The 25,925-nt window shown below is 36.8% G+C and overlaps 1 protein-coding gene across 1 annotated transcript; it reads left to right on the top strand.

Moving 5' to 3' along the window:
* The first annotated feature begins 5,509 nt into the window (after positions 1 to 5,509).
* Positions 5,510 to 24,956, top strand: LOC109061910 (biglycan-like). Its single transcript, XM_042713020.1, has 8 exons — positions 5,510 to 5,803; positions 16,695 to 16,972; positions 19,709 to 19,821; positions 20,666 to 20,879; positions 21,007 to 21,117; positions 21,362 to 21,455; positions 23,028 to 23,166; positions 23,244 to 24,956. Exons 2-8 carry the CDS (start codon positions 16,726 to 16,728, stop codon positions 23,439 to 23,441), a joined length of 1,116 nt encoding a protein of 371 aa, XP_042568954.1. The 5' UTR covers positions 5,510 to 5,803; positions 16,695 to 16,725; the 3' UTR covers positions 23,442 to 24,956.
* The last annotated feature ends 969 nt before the right edge of the window (positions 24,957 to 25,925 follow it).

Here is a 25,925-nt window from a genome sequence, read left to right as displayed (position 1 = left end):
TTTGAATTAATTTATTTCAAGATTTTATTCAAATGCAAGACAGCAAATAAATGTTTTAGTAAATCTAAACAATTACCACAATTTGTCTGTCAGACATATTGTATGATGGAACCAAAGCTCACAGCCCAGGTAGGTGCACCTAAAATAATGTTGCATTCTGAGACTGAGGGGTACTGTATGTGACACCATCTTTATTATCCATGACTTTCAGGACACACTGCAGGATTCTTGAGTGAAGCCTCAGGTGAACGGCTGGAGGCCTCTGAGCAGAGATGATGTTTTGAATGGCAAGGTAATGAGATAGAACTTATGAGCTGTGATGTCTGCTGAGTTCAGGTGTGAATGACGCCCACAGATCTGAACTGGGCTCCTCTGTGCTCATTCAGCAGCACCGCCTCTGGGTAAGAACGGGTCACTTCAATGCGATTTACATAAGTACCTCAGACTCAAGATGAGTTTCTTCAAGCATCTATGTCGAGCCTGCATTTTTAAATGATTTACATCAAGCTGCGGATGCCCCCAATGACCTTGACTGATCATTCAAAGGGAATCTGATGGCATGACACATTTAGTTTGAATTGCATTACACTGAAGGCATTTGGGCTCATTTAAAGTCCTTTAAAACAGTCCACTCGCTGGCAATCTTGGTAATGTCTTTGGGCAGCTATTACAAATCATAAAAGCACTGCTGTAATCTACTTAAAAGGGAGAAGTCCTAAGACTCTTAAATGGTTTGCCAAGCCTGCATTTCATTAGTGTGTAAGTTCACCAATAATATCTGACAAAAATGCTGTATTTCGCATCATATAGTAAGATACAAGTTGGTTAGCATAGTGTATGTCACTGACAAAAAAGACGGTTGTGATAAACAAAGATGATGTGCTCCCATCATGTGAACAGTGACCCCATCAAGATCAAAAGAGCAGCTGGACACTTCAAATAGGGCATGCAGGGAAAAAAGTAACGTTACATGATTTAAAAGTTCATATATGTTGGTGTTAAATGTGCCATGGCCTGAATATGACACATGAAAGGCAGCCGGGCTTCTGTCTGCTGTTCAGGGATAATGGCTCTGAGGTTCAAATGTGCATAATTCCTGGTGATCATTTTCCTGGAGGAGAGGTTAAATAACTGGTTGCTCTGTTTGCAAAATACAATGCCTGTATTCTTGCAGCCGCATAAGCGGAAAAAATATATATATTGTTAAAGATATTGGGGCCAAGCATAAAGAGAAGAGCTAAGAGTCTGTGATCCTCTCCACCACATCAAGTCCACAGAAACCCTGGTGTGCTTCCAACTTTGTTAACAAAGTGACTTCTTCTTGACGTTCTTAGTCCTGAAGTTTTATAAGCAAGCATTAATGAAAAACATGCACAGTAATCAAAACAGCATTTCGGGATGCTAAAGTCTTTCTCTTTTTAAGAAAACCTGTCTAATTTGTATCACATTTGCACATAATCCTGCACTTGCTGTAAAATACACAGGTCAATTATTATTATTGTTCTCTTTTCAAGTCTTCTTAGGCTTCTATTTATAGAGTCTTCTCCTCATGAAGAGTCCTTATAATCTGAATGCAAGCAGTCTTCTGGCAGAAGTTTAGACATTCTAGTAATCCTACTTGTCTTGTACTTAGAGAACATAATTCATCTCCTTTAGTCACCACGTACACACACACACACACACACACACACACACACATCACACTTAATGCTTTAATTAGCCAGTTCACTGCTTAGAAGACACTTGCCCACAAAACTCAGAAGCATTACTTTATCAAAGCCAATATTGATTTCAAGTTTCAGCAATAATTTTAGATATTTTACTAGACAACAAGCCAAAAAAATATAATTTTTATACATTTATATAATTGTACATATTTTATATTTGATTCTCCTGCTTATGTAATTTATATTTTATAACAATCAAGACTGTAATAGTTTTCAATGGTTCTCTCCTGATATAATTGGCCATTTTATCATTTATAGCCATTTTTACGCATAAGATCCATTTAAATGTTGCTTATGCACATGTGTGAAATGGCCTAATATCCTAATCTGATGACTTTCTAGTGCACCATCAGGACTGACAAGTTGATAATGGTGCTCCTTAAAGCTAAAAAGCTGCCCTAAAACAAAAATACATACATCTGGAGTTCTTTTGAAGCCATACAATAAGCAGTACAACTCACGATGTGTATTGTTAAAAAAAGTACTGCAAACCACCTCTGTCTCTAACTCCCAGCTGAGCATGTAGTCACACATTACCTCTAAGCACCACTGAGTTGGCCAGTGCAATTGGTTATCTGATCTGCACGCAGAATAGCCACAATTTGACATAATTGTACAGTCATTTTGAAAACAGTGCTTTACTGTCTAAGAAAGTGGCTACTGCAACTAAAAAAATGTATGGTGCTCATGGTCCTGCTGGATTTTCAGATGACATCTGAGCGATTTTAGCTTGGGGTGCATATTTAAATACAACTAAAATTTAATTTATTCTTAAGTCCATCTGAACATCTTCCCTAGTAGTGTAATTTAAACAATACACTCTCATAGCATCACTGCAGGAGACCATCTGTAGGGTGGTGTAGTATAACTCATGCAGAGATCCATTGTCAACTAGACTCACTAATTAGAACGCATAAGAATGCGCATGACGCATGAGAGCATAAGCACTGAGGATACGCTTTTTCAGCCCAGAGGAGATCTGTCTTATCCTTCATGTCCTCTTTGGCCCACAGACAATCATTCTTTATTCAGCCTCAAGCTGTTTTCACATGTGCAACCGGCTCTTCCAGTGAAGGCAAGGCTAGCCTTCACACATCCTCACAGACATGCAAAAACATCTCATTCTCTCTGAGCAATTTTCTGTCTGATTTGTCAGTTATATTTATATAGAAGAAAGATGTTTTGTAAGTTGGATGATTTCCATTTTTACATTTTTAAAGTTCAAATGCAAACTCAAAACAAATCTCTTTCATCATGATTTCCTGGAAGAATTAGAATTAATCATTTATCTTTAATTATTTAGAATATGTATTTAATCATTTGTTGATTAGAATAAGAAATAAAGCCCGGTGGCAGGATAAACTACATTTCAGTGCTTTTGTGAGCAAATTTAAAGTTTCCTGGAGGAACACAATTGTTATGCCAGCAAATGCAAAAACATACATAGCCTCTGATGGCACATAAGCATTTTTCTGTTTTTCTGTGAGATTTACTGTAAAGTCAACCTGTGAGATATAAAGTGTAGATAAGATTATAATCTCCTTAGTTGTCCCTCACACATGAAAATCCACCGACATATTTGTTTAGAACTGGACAGTGCTTGATCTGCACATATTGTATTTCTCTTCTGATTCAGACAAGATGACTTTTTCAATGGAGTGAGCAATATTGTGGATAGAAGATGGTTTCACCATCTTAATGATTCAAGTGTTTCTTACAAACATACAGCTTTTCACTTCACAAGACATTAATTGATGGACTGGAGTCATGTGCATTATTGGATGTTTGGATTATTGCGATGTTTTGATCAGCTGTTTTGGAGTCTGACAGCACCCATTGGTGAGCCAGGGATGTGATGCTTAATTTCTCCAAATCTGTTCTGGAAACAAACATCTCAGATGACCCGAGGGTGAGTACATTCTCAGCAAATGTTCATTTTTGGGTGAACTATTCCTCTAACTTGCAGCTACTTTGCATGCAGTGCTTCTAACATGATTTTCTGTTAGCAGTACTTTTGAAAATCACTTTGGGCAAAATCATCTGCTTTTGCCTTACATATAAATGTTAAATCATATATACATTATCATGCACCTGCTATCTTAATAACACAGATTAATATTATAATAGTCAAAAGCACATTGTACAAAAATAAAATGCAGGTATAAATTCAATGTTTTTTTTTACTTTATAAGTGTAAGAAACTCTCTGTCCATCTGTGTTGTCCTTTTTTCTGCACTTGTGCAGTGACAGCAGCTTCCTGTGTTTGTTATTAGAGGAGCAAGAACAGGGCAGTGGCCTATAAAACCCCTACTGGACAGTGAACCCAAGCATGATGCATTCCATTATAAAGACAGAAAGGAGAATGGAAAGACTGAGAAAAGAGAAAGCAAACTGTGTTCACGGTACAAGAATATGCATAGACAGAGTAGTAGGATCATACACAGAAATGATGACCAGGACAGCTGACAGAAAGATGAAGGCAGAGGAAATGTGTGCAATGACATAGCGGACAGTCCATCATACTAAAAGATCCGTACATGATGGAGTGGATGGGGCAGAATTTCAGCTGTTAAACTATGAAAAGTATACTGACATTGTAGGTCTTGTTTTAAAAATATAATTAGTGCCCTTTAGCATCAGGAAAATGTTTTTCCTTGATCGTCTTTAGGAAATCTACCAGTTTCTGTTCTCGTTCCTCCAGCTGCAGTCAGTGAGTGGGTGCTGGCAGTAGAATTAACTAAATGCTATAATGAATAACGGTGCAGGTTGCCAATGATAAACAGGAAACAGACCTGAAACACAGCATCATCATGAGCTAAACTCTGCTTTCTATAGCTCAGCATTACAAGAATTAAATGAGCATATCCATAAATCATGATGAAGAAAAGTAGTACTCTTCATATTAGATTTTGTAGCTCTCTACTGTCTAACATTAGAGAACATTTTAATGTAATCACTGATGTCCCCTTGCAGACTAACATCCTGACTGCAGTTTTCTCTGAGTGAATTTCTTTATTGCTACAGTAGACTGTGTCCTCAGAAAGTGCTATACTTATGAAGCCACAACTATGCGCATCTCCACAACCTCAAACATGGAAGTAAAATACAAGTTACACTGAGTATGCCATGTTGAGAGCTGATCAAACTGGAAAAGACAAAGCGTCAATGAGGAATAGCTGAGAGGACAGCTTGTTGAAAGAGGCAGGCTCTTGCTCTCACGGTTTTGACAAGCAAAATTGATATTAACACGCCTAATGATTCATTTCATTACATTCCTCAGAGTTAAACCTGTCACACTGATAAATACCTGTGCCTGCAAAACATCACTTAAAAAGTTCCAGTGATTATTGTATTAAAATCATAAAATTAAAACAGTTTATCTTTTTGTTAAATGTACAAATGTACAACAGTGAAAATAACACCAAGAGAAAAACGTACTTGTAATATCTTGCTGACATCATTTTTTCATAATTTTCATTTTGTAAAGTTTCCCATTTGGAAGCTAAATAAAATCGAAATTAAAAGTATCTGAAAGTACACATATAGCAACGTTAATTTATTGTGTTTACAAAAACTTGCAAATGGTATTTTGACAGAAACTTGACGGCTACCATGGTGATATTTTTTTTTTTTTTTTTTTTTTTTGTCAGGGCATCAGTGCAGGAATTTGATATCCACGTTTTGAGGAAGCGCTTCATTAGCTTGATTGCACTTGAATACGTGTAGAAAATCATTAAATCATGGAACTTTAAGCGTGTCAGAAGTCTTTTCATTAGTGTGTTGTGCAGTAAGAAGTGAGTGAATGGGAGCGGCCGGTTGGCTGAAGTTGTGGCACTGTTCAACCCCCCAAACCCGCGCGCCTGTGTGCTCTCCGCCTGTAAACCAGTGCAGCTCTGCGCCTCACTGACAGATACAAGCTTGATGACCCGGGGCTAGTTAAGATCGTTAAAACTAGAAGACCAAGTCACGCCGAAGACAAAATATATTTGCTTTAAAGTCCAAATAACAAACACTGAAGTTAAATACGGGCGCACGAGCTCCAAGTGTGGAAATAGCCTATTGCAGTCCAAATTAAGGTAAGTGGTTTATTATTATTTTGCGGGTTTTTTTGTGCTGTCATTTTCTTTTGACTAGCTACTTACACGTTTTTGATTATTTGCGTAATGCACCTCTTTATATGTACAGTTTAGGAACTATTAAGCATTAGTGAACATTAAAACTCATGAAACCAATGGATTGTGAAACTTTCTCAGTTAATATTTATGCATGTGCAAACTTTGTTGCTCTCTGTTTATTCATATGCACATATATGATGGTGGTTAATGGGTTAAGTTTAAATCCATTAAAGAGTTTGTTTTAGTTTATAAACAAATGCGCAAAATGTAAAGAAACCAGTAAGAATTAATAATCTCTCTCTCTCTCTCTCTCTCTCTCTCTCTCTCTCTCTCTCTGTCTGATTATTTGTCTATCCATAAAAATATAGTCTGTATGAGAACACTCTTTAATAACTTGTTTTTCCCCCTGCATGATTGCACTACTACTACATAAAAATAGGTGCATGATGCTCTTATAATAATAAAATAATAATTAAAATCCTGTTCTTTTCTATGAGATTTATAATGAGGTTTTGTGATTTATTTACAAGTTTGATTTAAAAAAAATTTTTTTTTTTTATTTCTCACATGTTTTAAAGCATAAATTTCAGGGCATCTCTGTCCTTTTCCATTTCATTTACCCTCACTTTGTCTTATTCGAAAATTCGAATATAAAATTGTGGAAATGGCCAATATCCTTGTTTTTTTTAGGTTTTTTTTAGTACTGCTTCACACTCAATATAACTCTTTTAACAACTAGCTCTGCTGATCAGGTCTGCCTTCACTTTTTGTTGTGCCAGTCACCACATTCACGCAGGGCAGTAATAGACATTGCCAGGCAGAAGTTTTTTAGGGATTGAAGTTAACAAATTACAGTCAAGACAGCAGTTAATTCCTGCCAAGCGCATAGAGTCCAGAACCACCCAATGGTTTGTCAGAGAGAGAGAGAGAGAGAGAGAGAGTAAGTAGCCTATACATGTGTGCATGCAACAGACAGAACTGCTGAATTTAGATGATTGACTTCATTTGTGAGTACACATTAGGAAATCTTCATATATTTGATTGCTGATGTCAGACTTTTATTATGAAACCAAGTGTGTCTCCCAATCAGACCACATTTAATGTGTCAAAGCTGTTGTTTTGAAAAAAAATCTTCTTTCTAACTAATGTAATCGACCACAGATTCACCGAGGACATATGAGTTCACTGGCTCCCACAGTTAGTGCAGTAAACTGAACAACTGAACTGTTAGAGAAGTGTCATTTATCTCTAAACATTCAGCTTCTTATGGTCAAGGCATTTTTTATTAACAGTCCCACTTGAAGATCAAGAAAAAATATTAATAAAGTTATCTTTTCATTTAATTTTTTATTATATTATTTTATTTTACTAGTAAATTAATTATTTTACTCTGAGTGAGTTTGAAGCTGTTTCGTGAATCCTTACTCATTATAAAGAACTGGTTCTTAAAGGGACAGTTCACCCCAAAATTAAAATTACCCCATGATTAACTCACCCTCAAGCAATTCTAGGTGTATATGACATAGTGATATTTTTTGAAGCCCCCAAAAAAAGCGCCACTTCATCCGCTGGAACACCACTCTCTCTTTTTTGGGCTTCAAAATCTTGACCACCATTCACAGCCATTATAAAGCTTGGAAGAGCCAGGGAATTTTTTTAATATAACTCAGAGTGTATTTGTCTGAAAGAAGAAAGTCATATACACCTAGGATGGCTTGAGGGCCAGTAAATAATGGGGTAATTTTCATTTTTTGGGTGAACTATCCCTTTAAGAGTCATTTGTTCATGAATCACTACCCCAGCTAACAGGTAACATTCTCAAGGTTCTCTTAAAGTTGTGAACAAACATTCTTCCAGGAACATTAACAGAATGTTAGTCCTATCTGGTCTTTATTAATGTTCTCAAAACATTAGCACAAAAATTTCATTTATACATCATTCATGGAATCTTTTTTTCTGAAACAAAAAAGTTGCAGGATCATCAGACATTTTTAAAATGTTACTACTTGTTTCAGAATGCTCAGAAAACATTCAAAAGTAAAGTTGTCACATTGTTACTCTATATAATAAAGTGCTATGGTGTCTTGTCCACTGCAAGTGTTTGTTTTTTCTCAGAAAGACATTTTGTCAGCTGAACAGTTGATATTTTTTTAAACAACAGTACAAGCCATTGAACACACTGTACTTCTGTCCCTCACAGCCTCATTTCCATTCTTGTCAAAAATTTAACATGGCACTACCCTAACTAAGGTCTGCTGAATTAAGTATCCGTTATAGATTTAGCGAAGCCATATTCAAAACATTTCAATGATAACTGCCTAGTTATGAAACAAAACTCTGTACTGTTTGCTTTTAAACTAAACATCCTGTGAGGAAGTCAGGAGTTGATACTGATGGAGCACTCTTTCATATTTCTGAACTCCTCTGATGTTTTCTGTAATGTTGTCTCAGATGTTTAATCTTGTGTCTTATTTATAAATTTCAACTCACTGTAAAACTCAATGGCAGACATGCCATAGTCTTGACTTTTATTTTTTCAGCCTTAACTCTTTAAATGAATCTTAAATACATACAAATCATACACAAACACACGCATTGCAGGGAAATTCCCTTTTTGGCTAATGTATTATTGTTGTGTTTTATTATTATTATTATTACAGTAATCATGGGAAACATGCGGCAGTGTTCAGACAGATCTCTGTGTGGGCACTGCTCAGTCTCTGTCATTTCTGGAGAGGTGTCTGCTGTGCACTCTATTATTAAAATCTGACATTTAGTTCAATTAGTCTGTCTTTTTCAGAAACACCAGTCTAGGTGGAGATTTAGACGGAAATTAATTGTTTTAATGACGAGAAAATACATGTATTGATGCCAAAGATCTAAATTTTAAAGAGCATTGTTTCATAAGCTTATTTGTCAAAGACGGGAAAAAAAAAATCTACAGAAATCTGGTGTACACTACCATTATACACTTCCATTGAAAAGTTTAGGGTCAGTGTTATTATTATTTTTTTTTCAAAAATTTGGTGTAAATTATCTTTATATATTTTTTTTTTATAATTAAGTGTCAGTGTTATTATTATTTTTTAAAGTTTAATTGTGACAGTCAGCAAAAAACATTGATATAATGTTTCTACAAATCATATTGTCTGAAGGATCATATGAATAAATTCTTTAAAATGTTTGTATATATGTTTTTTTGTTATTTTTTTAATTTAATATTTTTGTTTGTTATTTTGTATTTTTTTTTTTTTAAACTTTATTTGTACTTTTGGTCCAACTGGACCAGCAGAAAACAGTTTATGCAGACATAAATCATCTTAAGAAAATACAGCACTTTCACCTTGCTTTTGCCATCAGCAGCTGCTCTCTCTCTTAATTTCTGTCACATGTAACTTTAAAACTAACTGACATTTTGAGTGCTAGAAATAGCTGTCTGCGTTCCACATTGAGGAGTATGTGCTGTGTAATTAGCAGCAGAAGTGGTTGTTATGTCTAGGCCATACCATTCCTCAAGTCACCGTTCTGGAGAGGACTGTGTTTTTAGACTGAGTGATAAGTGCTGTGAGCTTTGGATTATCCTCTGATGTATTTGGCTAAGGCCATGAGAAAAGATTATCCTTGTTTCAGCTAATGTTTGTATGTTTTCATCAAAGGCATTATGATGTGTTTGGATTTGCTTATTGGCTGCTTTCACACAGTCACAATTTTGGATCCACAAGTGTATTTACTAACAGGTTTGATTCCAGGCTTTACATACTATGTAAGTCTCACTAAATTAGAGATCAAAGGCTCTGGTTCATTTTGAATCAGACTTATCCAAAAAAATGACACTTGCGTGATGACTCTGAACTAATCAGTGACTGAATGGATAAGTGATTCACTCTCCAGTAAGTTTGAAGCTGTTTCGTGAATCCTTACTCATTATAAAGAACTGGTTCTTAAAGGGACAGTTCACCCCAAAATTAAAATTACCCCATGATTAACTCACCCTCAAGCAATTCTAGGTGTACTGTATATGACATAGTGATATTTTTTTGAAGCCCCCCCAAAAAAAGCGCCACTTCATCCGCTGGAACACCACTCTCTCTTTTTTGGGCTTCAAAATCTTGACCACCATTCACAGCCATTATAAAGCTTGGAAGAGCCAGGGAATTTTTTTAATATAACTCCGAGTGTATTTGTCTGAAAGAAGAAGGTCATATACACCTAGGATGGCTTGAGGGCCAGTAAATAATGGGGTAATTTTTATTTTTTGGGTGAACTATCCCTTTAAGAGTCATTTGTTCATGAATCACTACCCCAGGTAACAGGTAACATTCTCAAGGTTCTCTTAAAGTTGTGAACAAACATTCTTCCAGGAACATTAACAGAATGTTAGTCCTATCTGGTCTTTATTAATGTTCTCAAAACATTAGCACAAAAATGTCATCTATACATCGTTCATGGAATCTTTTTTTCTGAAACAAAAAAGTTGCATGTTCGTCAGACATTTCTTAAATGTTACTTCTTGTTTCGGAATGCTCAGAAAACATTCAAAAGTAATGTTGCCACAATGTTTGCTGTAAATAATGTATGATATAATGGAATGCTTTATTAACATTTGCTAAACCAAGAAATTAAAAAAAATGTTCTGAATGTAAAAAAAAAACATTTAGAAATAACATATTTATAACTTAATACTAACATTAACGAAACATTCCTAGAATATATTTTTGTTGGCAGGGATGGCTATGCTGTGTTCGTTGTTTTGTGGCTTACATGAAACACTGGCACACATTTTAACAAGATGAAACAGACAAAGCTTTCCCAACTAGATTGTAATGATTCTAAGACGTTTGTGACCATTTTATTTGCAGTATGGAGCCATCCAGAATTGTATTTAGCACTCCAAAACAGCACAACTGTATTCTGCTGATGTGCGTACATAACTATTGAGATCCCACTCAAGACACATCATTTTGTTGAGCAGCTTCTAATCAAAGAATTTCTGCTTGGAAGTGCTGAGTGCAAAAGTATTTTATCCAATAAAAAACAGCACATATACTTACCATATACTTGTGTTATGGTGCTTGTGCATAAATAACGCATATAGTTTTCAAACTCTTCCGTGAAGAGCAGGATGCAAGGACTTGTGTGTAATTGTGCCTCAGCCCTCTCCTCGCATTCCTCTGGCAAGTCTAAACCAGACCTTTTTTGGGAGCTTGGTATAATTTAGCCACTATTTTTACAAATGGGTACATTTTCTTCCCTCTTTGCTTTTATTCCAGGTCAGAGGCATAAATAACGGCTGTCGATTCCCATGTGTTTGACTTTAAAGTGAAAGATGGGCAGACGATATGAGAGGAACACACATAGATGTTGGCATGTCAGGATAAAGAATGGGATTCCATTGGATACTATAGGCTTTAATGCGTACCTTGGATGAACTGATATTTAGGAAATGTTTGGATCAGCTACATATGGTCAGCTCTGGGAACTGTCAGGCACCATGCAAAATTTTTATTGTAAATGTCTGTTTGTAGTCATTTCAAAGAACTTTCTGTTGCCTCAGACCTAGACAACAGTGTGAATGTTCACAGAAGATGATTGAGGAGTAGCCAAGGGGAACGGCAAAAGCATCCATGCTCATTACTCAGATAATGACACAGTCACAGGCGCAGTGTGGAATGGGGGACATAAAGGACTCAGCGGACACATTTACATGAACAACATTTGTGTGGGATCCCTCTAAGCTCAATGGGAGTCTTTACTATGAGTTTGCCATGCATAAATAGGAACTGAGGCTAGTTCTTTGACTTAGAGGTGTCTCTCAATTCATTGTTCATCTTTGATTGACAAATGTTATAGCAGATATTATCTAACTTAGAAATAAACAAAAAATTAAGTTCATCGGAGGTCTTCTTGGATGCACAGGATAGAAAATACATATATTAAAGTATATTATATTATTATATACCTCAACCGAGTGTCAACTACTGCTACCCACAAATCAGGCAACCAACTGGACCTTATTAACACACGACACTGCTCCACTGATCATGTACTGATTACTCCACTGCACACCTCAGATCACTTCCTCCTCACTCTTAACCTCAACATGGTCCCTGACACATCACTTACCCCTCCACATGTCATTTTTCGACACAACCTACGCTCACTCTCACCCTCCCGGCTATCTGCAATGGTTTCATCTTCTTCCTTCCCCTAAACTGTTAGCATCTTTTGATGCTAACAGTGCTACTGATACTTTCTGCTCCACTCTTACATCTTGTTTAGACACTGTTTGCCCCTTGTCTTGCAGGCCAGCCCGTACCACTCCTTCAGCCCCTTGGTTATCTGATGTTCTACGTGAACATCATTCTAAGCTTAGAGCTGCTGAAAGAGTGTGGCGCAAATCCAAAAATACTACTGACCTTAATGTGTATCAGTCACTCCTCTCTTCCTTCTCTGCTAATGTCTCAACTGCTAAAAGGACATACTACCATAACAAAATTAACAATTCGTCTAACTCTTGCATGCTTTTTAAAAATATTTTCCTCGCTTTGTCCTCCTCCTCCCCCTCCTGCTTCATTTCTAATAGCTGATGACTTTGCCACGTTTTTCATTAATAAAATTAAAAACATCAGTGCACAATTTTCCACACCACAATCCATCAAGCACATCTCACCAGCAAACATAAACTCATTCACATCCTTTTCTTCACTCTCTGAGGCAGAAGTCTCCAATCTCTTTCTTTCTAATCATCTTACTACTTGTCCGCTTGATCCTATTCCATCTCATCTCCTTCAAGCCATTTCTCCTGCAGTTGTACCTGCACTCACTCACATCAGTAACATATCCCTCCACACTGATGTTTTCCCCTCATCATTTATACAGGCTTGTATAACTCCACTACTTAAAAAACCCACCCACAACCCATCTCTTTTAGAGAAATACAGACCAGTTTCCCTTCTTCCTTTCATTGCAAAAACACTTGAATGAGCTTTGTTCAACCAAGTCTCTGCCTTTCTCACACAGAACAACCTCCTTGACAGCAACCAATCTGGCTTCAGAAGTGGACATTCAACTGAGACTGCCTTGCTCTCAGTTGTTGAAGCCCTAAGACTGGCAAGAGCGGAATCCAAATCTTCAATACTTATCTTGCTTGATCTATCCGCTGCTTTTGACGCGGTTAACCACCAGATCCTCCTGTCAACCCTACTGACAAAGGGCATCTCAGGAACCGCACTCCAGTGGTTTGAGTCATACCTATCAGATAGGTCCTTCAAAGTATCTTGGAGAGGTGAGGTGTCCAAGTCGCAACATCTAACTACTGGGGTGCCTCAGGGCTCAGTTCTTGGACCACTTCTCTTCTCTGTCTACATGGCATCATTAGGTTCTGTTATTCAGAAACATGGCTTTTCATACCATTGCTATGCTGATGACACTCAACTCTACCTCTCATTCCATCCTGTTGATCCGACGGTAGCTGCTCACATCTCAGCTTGTCTAACAGACATTTCATACTGGATGAAGGACCATCACCTTCAACTCAACCTTGCCAAGAAAGAACTGCTTGTGGTTCCAGCAAACCCATCGTTTCATCACAATTTCACAATCAAGTTAGGCACATCAACCATAACTCCTTCAAAAACAGCCAGAAACCTTGGAGTTATGACTGATGATCAGATTACTTTCTCAGACCACATTGCTAAAACTGTCCGGTCCTGCAGATTTGCTTTATTCAACATTAAGAAGATCAGGCCCTTTCTTTTGGAACATACTGCACAACTCCTTGTTCAAGCTCTTGTTCTGTCCAGGCTAGACTATTGCAATGCTCTTTTGGCAGGACTTCCAGCCAGTTCTATCAAACCTTTACAATTAATCCAGAACGTGGCAGCAAGATTCATTTTTAATGAGCCGAAAAGAATATACGTCACACCTCTGTTTATCAATTTGCACTGGCTACCAATAGCTGCTTGCATAAAATTTAAGGCATTGATGTTTGCATACAAAACCACCACTGGCTCTGCACCCCTTTACCTAAATTCGTTACTTCAGACTTGTGTGCCCTCTAGAAGCTTGCGTTCTACAAGTGAACGTCGCTTAATTGTGCCATCCCAAAGAAGCACAAAGTCACTTTTACAGACTTTTAAATTAAATGTTCCCTCTTGGTGGAATGACCTGCCCAACTCAATCCGAGCAGCTGAGTCCTTAGCCATCTTCAAGAATCGGCTTAAAACACATCTCTTCCATCTTTATTTGACCCTCTAACTTTAGCACTCACTACTCTAATTCTATTCTTAAAAAAAAATATATATATATAACTACCTTTCTAATCTTTTTGTGTTCTATCTATTTTCTTTTCGTTTATTATACAATTATAAAAAAGACTTCTAACGCTAGCTTGCTCTATTATTTTTCTGTTGTATCTGTTCTATCTATTCTTTTTCTGTTCTACCCTTGCTACGTGTACTGTGTTTAAGCTAACTGAGACTTGTTATAGCACTTATATATCATTTATCTTTTGTTGTTTTTGATTGCTTCCATTGTCCTCATTTGTAAGTCGCTTTGGATAAAAGCATCTGTTAAATGACTAAATGTAAATGTAAAAATGTTCTTTTGGGTAGTTTTTTTCCATTTGATCCATCCACAGTAAATGAGACTGTTTATTTCAATTTGATTGAGTATCAGGGATTTTGAATGCTTTTCATACCTTTTCAATCTTCACTTCCTGACTTAAAATGTTGTTAAGGGAACATATTTGAATGGGGCTGTAATTTGTGACGGGAAGACATTGAGTTTCTGTCTTGAGACATGTGTCATCTTCTGATATCTGGCTTCTCTCTCCAGCATGTGTAGGGAATACTATGGGTTAAAAGTGTTGCGACTTATTTGTGAAGATAATGACAATCTATGATGGCAGTGAGATGAACAGATTTTTTTCCCCAGCTTGTTGGATTTAAAGGATAATTGTAATGTTATGTTGTTTGAGCTTTTGCCATGAGATATCCCATTCAGTGTGACGTATTAGAGTATGCATAATTCAGTGTTAAAGTTCAGGAAGCAGGTTGGGTTTAGGGTGTTGATTTGGGTTTTGAACAGGTGTTGGCTTTAATTTTAGATCTCGGTATGTTCAGGTATAACACACAGGCCAAGGTTAAGTCAGAAACTGACAGGTGGGGGGCATGTTGCTGAATAGGATTTGCGGTTTAGGTTACAGCCCCATGTTTAAGGTATCAGCATGGTCCTCTGGTTGGTTCTGCAGGCCCCAGATCCTTAACCACATCTTAGCCCCAAAATGTCTGGTGACGTCACAGGACTCAGTTGGAAGACATTGAGAAATGACATCATGAGTGGCTCCCCACCCTTTTAGTCACAAACAGGGACTGTCAGAAATATCCCCTCCTACCTCCTTCCTGTCTAATGAATGGCTTGTTTTAAGATATGTTTTAAGAAGGCCAGTTTGAGTTTTTCCACCACAACACTCCGTCTGACCAGACCTGTCCTACAGACACAGACACACTGCTTGTCTCTAGTTTCCCCTTTGCTTATTTTTTTTAAATGTCAGCAGATGATACCAAAAGATAAACTAAAAGGTTGTTCATTCAAATGTTTTTAACATCAGACAAACTTATTTATGCACTTTTAAATAATAGTACTTTTAGTACTTTTGGGTAATGTTTACATGTCCATGTCAAAGCTTTTAGTGTTTCTCAGGGAGTGCTGAATGATGTATTCATATTCAGATGGCAATGTTACAATATCCTCCCGAACCCCAAATAACATCCTTGTTCCACCCTGTTTCTTTGATGTACTTTGTGGAAACTGTCTTAATTATTATAAACATAGCTAAGGAAATGGTTTGCGGGCTGAACTTGAAGAAAGGACATAGAGTCTTAAAGGGTTACTCCACCGCAAAATGAAAATTTTGTCATTAATCACTTACCCCCATGTCGTTCCAAACCCATAAAGCTTCGTTCATCTTTGGAACACAATTAAAGATATTTTAGATGAAAACAGCGAGGCTTGAGACTGTCCCATAGACAGCCAAAAAAATAACAGTGTCAAGGTCCAGGAAAGTATGAAAAGCATCGAGAATAATTTTTGTACACAAAGAAAACAAAAACAACGACTTTATTCAACAATTCCTCTCCTCTGTGTCTCTCCAGATCAGCGTAGCACCATTTAGGCTCTTCTGTGTCAGCCGAGTTGCGCCGATGCGCTGTTTTCTTTTAAACCAAAGCGTAAATACACATAAAAAATGTATCCTTGTGGTGCGGCTGATACAGAAGAGCGTAAGCCGCCTGCGTACTGCTCAGAATTGCCAAAATGGCGATACACTGATTTGAAGAGACACAGAGGAGAGGAATTGTTGAATAAAGTCGATATTTTTGTTTTCTTCGTGTACAAAAAGTATTCTAGTTTGCTTCATAACGTTACAGTTGAATCACTGATGGCAGATGGAGTATTCTGACGATGCTTTTCATACTTTCCTGGACCTTGACACTGTTATTTATTTGGCAGTCTATGGGACAGTCTCAAGCCTCCCGGTTGTCATCCAAAATATCTTAAATTGTGTTCCGAAGAAGAATGAAGCTTTTACGGGTTTGGAACGACATGGGGTTGGGTTGTTTGTTTAATGATTTTATTTTTGTTTTGGGATGGAGTATCCCTTTAAGTAACTACACATTGTCCCTTGTGTAATAAACACATTAACACATTCAGCTCCAAAGAAAGTAAAGGCTCAGTGTGTTAATGAAAGTTTATGACAATCCCACACAAAACAGGATATGCAGTTATGTATAAAAACAGCCATGTCAAATGAAATAAACAATGATTAATCTCTTTTTGTCTCCTCATCGTGCAGGTCCGTGTGTGTAAGTCTCTGTATCTCTGCAATGTTCTCCTGCCGCTCTCTCCTGCTTCTGCTGCTCAGTGTCTGCAGCCTGACTGCTCCCTCACTGGCTCTGCCCTTTGAGCAGAGAGGATTCTGGGACTTTGCTATGGATGGAGAAGTGGGAGATCTGACAACGGTGATGATGAGAGATGAAGAGGGTTCAGGTGTAGAGGAGCTGTTACCAGATGTGTCCTTATGCCCCTTCGGTTGCCATTGTCAGCTCAATGTGGTTCAATGCTCAGACCTAAGTGAGTATCTATCTATCTATCTATCTGTCTATCTATCTATCTATCTATCTATCTATCTATCTATCTATCTATCTATCTATCGCTCTCTTTATCTATCTATCTAACAACACAGTGAAATGACATTGTTGGAATCACTTTCAGAATGATTTTTCCAGCTGATGAACGATAAAAACATTGACAGCCAATCAGAATCCAGCTTGATTATTTAAAGAGGCAGATGTCAAAACAGCAGCAGAGGCTTATAATAGAAGGAAGGGTATATTCTGTTGATGTGGACACTAATATAGTCAGTGTTACAGTTATCTTCTAGTCTAATATATCACGTAATATTGTTCTTGGTGTGAATGGGCTAATAAACATATTTACATTAATTGTACAATAAATCATAAAATCTTTCAATTGTTTCAGTTCTTTATTAAAAGCATCTTATAGAGACAGTTTGAAGCCCACAAACAAACAGGCTAAATCCGTTGTTCATGAACATGTCTGTTGGTTGTAGTTCAGTCTCTAAGAAAACTTGGGCCTGAATGGGAAAATGAAAAATGCCTGTGTTTTCCATTGAACTGTGGTGGTTGAGTGGTTCTGTGTTGTTTTTATAATACACACAGGATGTTTTACAGGAAAACAGTCTGAGAGAGATAGACAGGGAAAGTGAGAAGGAATGTGAGAGGGAGAAAGAGAAGTGATTAGTTTGTTTATTTCAGAAGGTCGGAAATAGTATTGGGTTATGTCTTGTCAACAGTACATCAACAAGAGTGATAATTTGGGCCTAAAAAATGTAATGTTTTGTCAGGGACCACTTAATTTCATTGTGATTTCTTCTAGATGCTCTTGTTTTCTTTTCCACGGATAGGGAATAACAGACCTGCAGTCAAAGAGGAAACTTTACTCTTAACTGAACTGAAAGGTTAAACCCTCACCTTGTAGGAACTTGTTGTCATTCAAGTGAATGTTATGCTTTTCAGTGATCACTCAGTTTGCAAATCTAAATACATACACTGTGGATAGACAAACATGTACGAGAATTATATAAACACAAAACAAACAAACCAACCACCATGCATGTGTGCACCCATAAAACAGACGGCGGAGCTTGCCTTTTTAGTATGTGGGAAAGTGAGAAGACCTGGGTTCAGAACTTGGATAAAGCCTTTTGTGTATTTTTTTCTTCATGGCCCTAACAGCACCCATTGAAGCGACGCTGTAACCTTATAGTCATATTTACGGATACACACGCTCTTTCTCTCTCCAGCCAAGTTTGCCCAAGTTATGATCCTCATAGAACATTTACAACCATTGAACTGACAGAAGCAACAAGAACTTAGGATTTGGAGCTTATTATTTTAATTATATGTATTCCTTTTTAGTTTGTCCATGTCTGACTGTGTTTGCATATGTGCATGAATGCTTTATGCCATGTGTTTTGGTCTTTGCAAGTGTTTTTGTTTTTGTAAATGTCATTGCATCTTTGTTTATGCTTGTGGATTTGATATAAAATTCGAAAAATACAGCCCTCGCTTTAGGCGTTTTTTTCTATGCTTCCTCCTGCTGTGATGAAGGTTTGCTTGTAATACATTGATCCATCCACTGCACTCTTTTATTTTCTTTCGTATCTGGAAGTTCTGCCATGTAGGCTATAATTTAATTGATGGTGATGTTTATTCACAACAGATGTTTATAATTGTGTATAAATTTAGGTTGTTACGTGCCTTCATGATAAATATGTTCCTATTTGGGGATGTGAATGTTGGTCAACATTCGTGTTGTTTTAAGGTGCTATATAAATAAACTTTGACCTTGACCTTGTATATGTGTGCAGAGCTGTGGTTGGGGGGCTTTGATGTGCTGGGCTCTGGGGTTTGGCATTGTGTTTGTTAGCAGGCGACTGGTGGGCTCAGATGGCAGTTCCCTAGATCTGAATAAAGAGCATATTAAACACTACGACACACAGATACACAAAAGTCTTTTCTGTGAAAATGCTTGAGTGATTAAGGTATCCAGAAGGTGTTTTTTTACTAATAAAAAACAAGTCAAAATGATTTTCTGTGGTAATTGACTGCAGGGCACATATCAATATATTCCTTTGATATGCTTAATAACTCATTGATTTTACTTTTCGCTCCTGCTGGAAGCTAGATGGGTTGGAAGTTGTGGTTCTCAAGAACATTAGAAATGGCTGGAGGGAAACAGAGGTTGAACCCAGAGTAGTACAAATTATTGGGCTATGCTGGAAGTCATCATGAATCATTGGCCTGATTTAGAATCTTGGACACTTCACTGCTAAAACAGACACAATGCTGGATTTGTGCTTTGGTGTGGTTCTGCTGGAGTTTTGTGATGTGGTCCATTTGTGGCAAAAGAACCTAAATGTTTTTTAAAGTACATGTTTCAAGTGGTGGCAGAACATTCTCAGGTCACTCTAATATGAAGATACCCTTATGCAAATATAAACCTGACACTGGATTGAAAATGCCCAATAAGCACACAGTTGGCCACAATAACTGATTTATATCGAACTAAACATCTTGTCAAAGACATGCTGTAATTGTTAAGATTTTCAACTGTGTTCACTATTTAATTCTGTTGTTTTGATGTTGAATAAGAAGCCCTGTCATGGGGAAATCCAGACCAGATGGCAGGCTAATGGTCACTTGTACAGACATTTGTATACAGATCTGTATGCTCTATATCCTACAAGCTTTAAATTAGCTGTAAACATTTAGTTTTCCTGTTTAGGTTTGACTGCAGTTCCCAAGGAAATTCCCAGAGACACCAAACTCCTGGACTTACAGAACAACCGCATCACAGAACTGAAGGAGAATGACTTCAAAGGACTTACCAACATCTATGTAAGACACTGATACTGATCAAAGAAATGAGAACTAGAGAGGGTGAAGGTCAAGCAATAAATTCTACTCATCGTTAATAATAAGATAAGTGAGAAAAATGAAGATAGATGAGGCTGAGACTTTTTGGCTTATTGGTGTTCCTCAAAACACTAACATATTATTCAAATTGAAAAGTTCATAATATTGTAAATTTATGGATGGTTTCTGATGCTGTTCACTGATGTGTGCCAGTCTCACAGCTTCTTACAGCATCACAGCATCTTTTTATTCGCTGTTGGCTGATGCAACCCATCAAGCTCCATATTAGCTAAATATTTCACTATTTACTTTAATGCTGTAGATTTAGATGTGCATTTAGATTGAATATTTACATTTTAATATTAATATTTAAGATTTTTATTTTATATATTTTACATAGAAACAACGAGACAAGCATGTTTTGGCTAGCTCCTGAAAAATTGGTGTGTCGTTCGCAGCACACATTACTTTACATTTGGCCCTCTGTGCAAAACAGCCTGACGGATGTTCAAACAGTTCAAGTCTCTGAAGAAGAATGCTCCTGTAGTTCGGGAAACACACGCCGGTGCCAAACTGAATGTTTTAGTTCCCTTCTTAGAACTCATATTATCCCCAATATTTATCCCTAATATTTACTCAGCCTCTCTCACCAAACACAATATTTGACATGGCCTGTAAAACAAAAAAACAAGACATTAAATTATAACATCATTTATAAGTCATTTGATTTTGTGTACATATTTAATGCTCATGGTCAAGCTGTTATTAATCATGTCTTCCTGACTTTCCATGAACCAAATGCTAACGTCTTCCTGTCTCCCACCAGGCTCTGTCACTGGTCAACAACAAGATCTCCAAAGTCCACCCGCGAGCCTTCACACCCCTCTTACGCTTAAAAAAGCTTTATTTTTCTCGTAACCTCCTGACAGTGATACCCAAGAACCTTCCCCCATCCCTGGTGGAGCTACGCATTCATGAGAACCATATTAAGAAGGTTGCAGAAGGAACGTTCTCTGGTCTGGGCAGCATGAACTGCATTGGTTTGTATGCACGCTCGCCATTATGTGGTATAGAGGTTACAGTCTGACCAAACCATTTCCTTTTTTAGATGGAGCCTGCTGGTTTTTGTGATGGGATATTCTGTCTGATGTTGAATGCTTCTTATAGAGATGGGCGGAAACCCTATTCAGAACAGCGGCTTTGAGCCTGGCGCTTTTAAAGGCCTGAAACTCAACTACCTGCGCATCTCTGAGTCCAAACTCACTGGAATACCAAAAGGTGATTCTTTATAATATTCATAAAAGTCATTAAAGTGTGAACACTTGTCAAATGATAGGATCATATTTATTTTCAAAAAGAACATTTGGATAATACTGTTACTCTGTGCAGTTTCTCACTTGAATGAGCTTTAGGAATATCCTTGGTTAAAAATCACAATTTGCATGAGTTTTAAGGTAACGCTAAGAGCAGAGACATGGTGCTACTTCCAATAATATAATGAGGAATGTTCCTCTCCTCCCAGACCTCCCTGACAGTCTTCATGAGCTCCACTTGGACAATAACCAGATCCAAGCCATCGAACTGGAGGACCTGAACCGCTATAAACACCTGTACAGGTGAAGCCACTCATGACTCTCCTGCACTCCAACACACAACATGGCTTTTCCTAGCCTGTGGGCTCTCTATAAAGCAACAGCGCCACCTGGTGTATGAAATTTTATTGATGTGGGGGAAGGGAAAAAAAAAATGATTGCTTGTTGGTTTTGTTTGTAGAGAGTAATTGGTGTTTGTTTATAAACTATGTTTTTGATATTTTGGTCTTGTGAATCTATTATTCTGTGAAATAACTTTATTTTTACTGATAACAGCAGCATTTATTTCACCCAAAGTCAAGAATTATCCTTTAAACTTTACAAAAATCACAATTTCCAGTTTAATTTGAGTTATTTCAGAAGTGTTGTTAACTAAAACTACTGTGCTGACAAAAGCTTGCAAGGAAACAATATTTTTAAATAAAATAAGAAAATAGATGTTTGCAAAATTCTAAATTGAAACCATAAGTGTGCATAATAACAAACTAAAAACTTTTTTTTTTTTTTTAAATTCGAGACGGTCTGGTTTCGTGTTTAGTAGAGTTGGGGTACTTGGACGTGGACTCAGACTGCAATTATAAATGAATATGGATGCACTCGGGTGGACTTGAATTTGATGATGCACTCGAATTTGACATATAATCTGATATTTTGGACTTTTGAATTTTTCAGAGTACAGTCAAATCCAAATCATGTATAACATGAAAGATAAAAAATAAGTAACAACATAAAGTTAAGATAACAAGACATTAATAAACGTCAATTGGTTAATGTCTTGGACTCAAAAAAAGTGAACTCAGATCAAATACTAGAAACTAGAGAAAGTGGGATTGTCATGTAACTCAATGTACACAACCTGCCACTATTTGATGACGATTGGTCTGAAATCACTATAATAAACCAGCGTTCAGCAGTCAAGTTAAGCCATGAAACAATGCAAAGACAACACAAAACAAATAATTCTCATATGGTGAATCCAAATGACCTCAAACTAAATTTGTAACTATATTGAAAACGATTATAGGCTTTAAAGTTGCTAACTTTGGCAAATCCAGTGACTAGTTGTTCTTCTGCATGGCCCATCTGACGGTGCTGAATCATAGATGCCCTAGAGTTGCCAGAGTGATGGCAGTTATAAATTCACTGCTAAATGTTCCCACAATGGCACATTTCATTGTCAGCAAGTACTGCAGCTGTTTTAATATAAATTTGACCAATGATTTTTCATAATTTAGTTGGTATTATTTTTATTTCTTTCTTATTATTTTATTTTGTACACAATTTGTAAGTTATACAGGATGAAAACATCAAGGAATTTAAATACAACAAAACAAAAATTCATTATGCATCATTAAAGCAAACTTAAATTAAACTGAAATTAAAAAGACCTAAAATAACCCTGATATTGGTCTAACAACTCATGCAAATCTCTTATTCCTGTCATATCCTGCATATAGTGCAGCTTGTCCTGCGGGGCTGCAGTTGACCCTGTGCCTGTTTACAGTGTTTCCAGTCTATTGTGTTTCCACCTCACTAGATGTCTTTCACAATGTGTGCAGCCCATCTATTGTCTATTGCTTATTCATTGTTTGCCAGATTGGGTCTGGGTTTCAACCACATCCGGATGATTGAGGACGGCAGCCTATCATATGTCCCTAATCTCAGGGAGCTGCATTTGGAAAACAACCGGCTGAACCGCATCCCCATGGGTCTGCCAGACATGAAGTACCTGCAGGTGTGAGAAATCAAACTGATGAACAAAAAGTGTCCCATCCACACAAGCACAATCACTGATTTTTGCCTCTTTTTCAGGTGGTCTACCTTCATTCCAACAACATAAGTCGAGTGGATGTTAATGACTTCTGCCCTCGAGGTTTCGGCATGAAGAGGAACTTCTATAATGGCATTAGCCTCTATGGCAACCCAGTTAACTACTGGGAGGTGCAGCCTGCAACCTTTCGCTGCGTTGGTGACCGATTGGGCATTCATTTCGGAAACTATAAGAAATAGAGAATGGATGAAAAGAGAGATTTGGGGACCAATACCAATGCTGGAATTGAAACAGAACAGAAAAACTTGGAAAAAGTGGACCAAAATGGTGTTAACAAACAAAAAAAAATTATGTACCTTTGGATGTTTATGAATTCTAAAGTTCACACCAAGGATGCCAACTATAATGATAAAGATATAGTTTTAAAAATGAAATGAAATTTAAAGAATAAAGTTGAAAGAAAAGCACAGTCCAAACCACAACTGTACAAAAATGGCACAGAGAGGAATATTATTTTTGGAATCACTATCAGACCGATTGATGACAGCCAATCAGAATCAACATTATAAAGAGATCAAGCATTTAAAGGGGCAGACAAGAAAACTGCAGCATGCTTTTAATGAACAGAACGTTATTGTCTGTCGGTCACCGTGATTTTGCAAAGTAAGACATGTTCCTGGATCAACATCTTTTGATGATCCTGGATCAACATCATTGTCCATAAATATAGACTTAACCCAATCCCTACCCCTAAACCTAACCTAACCCATAATTTATTACTAAAATCAGTGTGAAATGATAGCTGATTAACAAGGATGTTGATCCAGGAACATGTACTTGGTAAAATCACGGTCACTAATGTCTGTCGGTGTGGATGCTAATATAGTTATCATTATCTTTATAGTGATCATATAGCTAATGGAAACAGACCTGAAAGAGAAAAGGAAGGAGCAATAAAAATAAGTAATGGAAAATTAAAAAAGAAACTCTATTTACAAAACCATAATAAAGGTCATTGTTTCATAAGTGTTTTACAGTACATTCTTACCATTATCAGTTCACTTTTTAAGGGCTCTTTGTTCGCTTGACACTTTTATAATAGTATTATTGATATGTACTTTTATATTATTATTTTAGTTATTATTTTATTATTGTTATTATTTTATTAGTTTATGTTTTATTATTAATAGTGAAGTTTGGATGGGATGTTGAAATGGGAAGGCTGAATCTAGATGTTAAATTCATGGTGCTTATAATAAGTGTATCTGTGTTGTTTGTAAAAATGTTAGTTTTCTTTTTTCTCCTTTTTTGCCTTATTGTTGTGGGAGTACTTTAGGGCAATGGAGGAACTTTACACAGACACCATATAATTATGTTGTCGAGTTTCATTCAGCAAAATGCCTCATGTTCTTACCCAGCCCTTTTGGGTTTGAGGCTGATTTAGAAAAGGATTGTTATGTTATGTTGTTTTGCACAGTTTCCAAATCTTTTCTTTGTAGCGTGTTGTTTTTCTCATGTTTTCTTTGGCAGTGACCCTGCATGCATTTAGGCCACACACTACTGCATGTTTCAATAAAATATCTTTCAGCTTGACTTCAGAAGCAGAAGTGGCGTACCATCATGGTTTGAGAGCTGTGACTAATAAAACTTGAGTTAACACGAGTTTGATGAGTTCAGTGAACATTGCAGTGCTCTTCTTGTTAAACAAGAATGTGTCTTCCTTTCTCAATAAAGCCAAATATTGATTGATTGCATTATCAAGCACAATGTCAATGGGTCATTCTACTTGTTGCAAACCATGTCAGAGAAATTCCAGATTTTATACATAAAAATAAAACATAACATTTTTAAAAAATATTGTGGGAGATGTATTAATGTATCTGAGTATTTGTTGTATGATTAAGTTACTGCATATACACTATATGGACAAAAGTATTGGGACACACCTCATAATTACAGAATTCAGGTATTTCAATCAGTTTGTCATTTGTAAAAATAATAATAATAATAATAATAATAGAGTTCATGAAATTTAATCACTTTTAGATATTCCATGTCCAACTGTTGGTGGTATTATTGGAAACTGGAAGCATAGCAGCGACTCAGTTACAAAGCAGAAGACCACATAAAGCCTCAGTTCCAAACTTCAGCTCCTTTTATTCAGAATTGAATCCACAACCTTCGGATTACAAAAGGTATTGGGACACACCCAATTAGGCCACATCTGCTCCATATGTGTTTAGAATGTGATTAAAATACCTGATAGTGTAATGATTAGGTGTCTCATTACTTTTGTCCATTTATTGTATATTAAATTGTTTAATATCAACAGCAATCAGGAAAACATGTAGCCTATGATCTGCAGCCACACTTGACCATATGAATTCATACATTTAAATTTCAGTTTTTTTTTTTTGTTGTTGTTGTCCAATATGACACTGAAAGTAGTGCTTACTCTGTCAAAATCTTTATTCAAATTCCAAATTATTGTTTTGGTACCCAGATCTAAACCATAAAGATAGGTCATATACTATCTGTAATAAAATAGTCAATAATTATTTTTGTGCATTTTTCTCAGCTAAGTGCATTTAACAGTATATAAACAGTGATCCGGATCCAAAGTCCAGATTAGCTACTGATTTGGTAATAAGAAGATATTTATATTAATTAAAATAATTTGAACGAGCTATCTGAAAGAACTCAATCAAAGTTCTAATATTTTT

This window comes from Cyprinus carpio, chromosome A23 (genome assembly GCF_018340385.1).
Source record: "Cyprinus carpio isolate SPL01 chromosome A23, ASM1834038v1, whole genome shotgun sequence".
NCBI lineage: Eukaryota > Metazoa > Chordata > Actinopteri > Cypriniformes > Cyprinidae > Cyprinus > Cyprinus carpio.
The sequence above is the reverse complement of the archived record's forward strand: the minus strand, read 5'-3'. Positions and strand labels throughout refer to the sequence as shown.

Coding starts and splice junctions, on each gene's coding strand:
- LOC109061910 (XM_042713020.1), top strand. CDS start 16,726: ATGTTCTCCTGCCGCTCTCTCCTGCTTCTGCTGCTCAGTGTCTGCAGC. Junction 21,456..23,027: donor CGCTATAAACACCTGTACAG/GTGAAGCCACTC, acceptor ATTGTTTGCCAG/ATTGGGTCTGGGTTTCAACC. Junction 23,167..23,243: donor CAGACATGAAGTACCTGCAG/GTGTGAGAAATC, acceptor CCTCTTTTTCAG/GTGGTCTACCTTCATTCCAA.